We start from the raw sequence: 1,517 nt of genomic DNA on the forward strand, positions 1-1,517 counted from the left end.
GATGTCCCAAGGCAGAGGGGCTGTATTTATCTCCTGTTTTTACATGTGCACATTGAGCACAGAGAAGTTAAGTAACTTGCCCAAGGTCACACAGCTTGTAGGTGGCACAGTGGGATTTGAACCCAGGCTGACCAACTCAGGTCCACGTTGTTAGCCGCTGCTGCTGTAGACATGACAGAGAGTGTCCAGACACAGAGCGGGAGAGGAGGGCCAAGGGGCGAAGCCTGCTCTGAAGAACCACACCCCTCCCTGTCTTTCTACAGACGCCCGAAGGCATTCCCATTAAGCGGGACCCCCTCTCTTCTCAAAACCACTTTGGCATCTTGCCCTTGTCTTGGAACATCCCCGAGCTGGTCAAGTAAGTATGTCAGGCCCTCCAGGAGTGGGTTTCGGGCTCCCCTATCCCAGGAGAAGGAGTGGGGGGCTGCCAGGTCTGACCAGATCACTCACCTGCCTTCCCCACAGCATGGGGCAGTGGAAGATAAAAGCCCACTATGAAGATTCGCCACAGCAGGTCTTCTCGGCTGAGTTTGAGGTGAAGGAATATGGTAAGAGAAGGAGGGAGCCAAGGTGTGGGCCCCATAATGGTGGGCTCAGTGCTGGCCCCTCACAGTACTGTCTCTCTCCCCGCCACCGCCGCCCCCAGTGCTGCCTAGTTTTGAGGTCCAAGTGGAGCCTGCAGAGAAATTCTACTACATTGATGACCCTAAGGGCCTGGAGGTTACCATCACAGCCAGGTGAGGGGCCAGGAGAGGGGTCAGGTGATGGTCAGGTGAGGGGTCAGGTGACTGTCAGGTGAGGACCAGGAGAAGGGGCCAGGAGAGGGTCAGGTAGGGACCAGGTGAGGGGTCAGGTGAGGGGCCAGGTGAGAGAACAAGTGAGGTTCCAGGTTAGGGGTCAGGTGAAAGACCATATGAGGGGCCGGATGAGGGCCTGGTGAGTGTGAGGTGAGGGGTTGGTGATTCTGGGTCCTCTCCATGGCCAGTGTGACTTTACCCTACATTACGACTCAGCTTTTGAGGAGGGGAGAATCTGAGACTCTCTTCTCTACACAGGTTCTTGTATGGGAAGAATGTGGAAGGAACAGCCTTCGTCATCTTTGGGGTCCAGGATGGTGACCAGAGGATTTCACTGTCCCAGTCACTCACCCGTGTTGTGGTACCTACCAGGGGCCCCCAGAGCTTCCTCCACTCTGAACCCTTCCCTCTCACTCTCTGAATCCCCTCCCCCTGAGTCCCACCTACTCTGAGCCCTCATTTCCTATCCCAGATCGAGGATGGCACTGGAGAGGCTGTGCTGAACCGAGAGGTCCTGCTGAGTGCGGCCCCGCAGCCCCCGCGAGAAGATGCCCTAGTGGGAAAGTCATTGTATGTGTCTGTCACCGTCATCCTACACTCAGGTGAGGCCTGGGCCAAAAGTAGAGGCTCAGTTCCATCATGCAGTCCTGTCTGAGAGGGGAGGCCCAACTGAGGGAGGATGTCCAGAATGAAGGTGGGGTCAGTCTTATGATAGAGGCC

General features: G+C 56.4%; 1 protein-coding gene across 1 annotated transcript; it reads left to right on the forward strand.

Annotated features, from left to right (window-relative positions):
• Positions 1–234: 234 nt before the first annotated feature.
• Positions 235–1,471, forward strand: LOC102255195 (complement C3-like). The gene is made up of 5 exons (XM_005871637.2): positions 235–358; positions 466–548; positions 647–737; positions 1,056–1,158; positions 1,270–1,471. The coding sequence occupies exons 2-5, from the start codon at positions 467–469 to the stop codon at positions 1,450–1,452; spliced, it is 459 nt and encodes a 152-aa protein (XP_005871699.2). The 5' UTR covers positions 235–358; position 466; the 3' UTR covers positions 1,453–1,471.
• The last annotated feature ends 46 nt before the right edge of the window (positions 1,472–1,517 follow it).

This window comes from Myotis brandtii, unplaced genomic scaffold, assembly GCF_000412655.1.
Source record: "Myotis brandtii unplaced genomic scaffold, ASM41265v1 scaffold35018, whole genome shotgun sequence".
NCBI lineage: Eukaryota > Metazoa > Chordata > Mammalia > Chiroptera > Vespertilionidae > Myotis > Myotis brandtii.

Coding starts and splice junctions, on each gene's coding strand:
- LOC102255195 (XM_005871637.2), top strand. CDS start 467: ATGGGGCAGTGGAAGATAAAAGCCCACTATGAAGATTCGCCACAGCAG. Junction 738..1,055: donor GAGGTTACCATCACAGCCAG/GTGAGGGGCCAG, acceptor TTCTCTACACAG/GTTCTTGTATGGGAAGAATG. Junction 1,159..1,269: donor AGTCACTCACCCGTGTTGTG/GTACCTACCAGG, acceptor TTCCTATCCCAG/ATCGAGGATGGCACTGGAGA.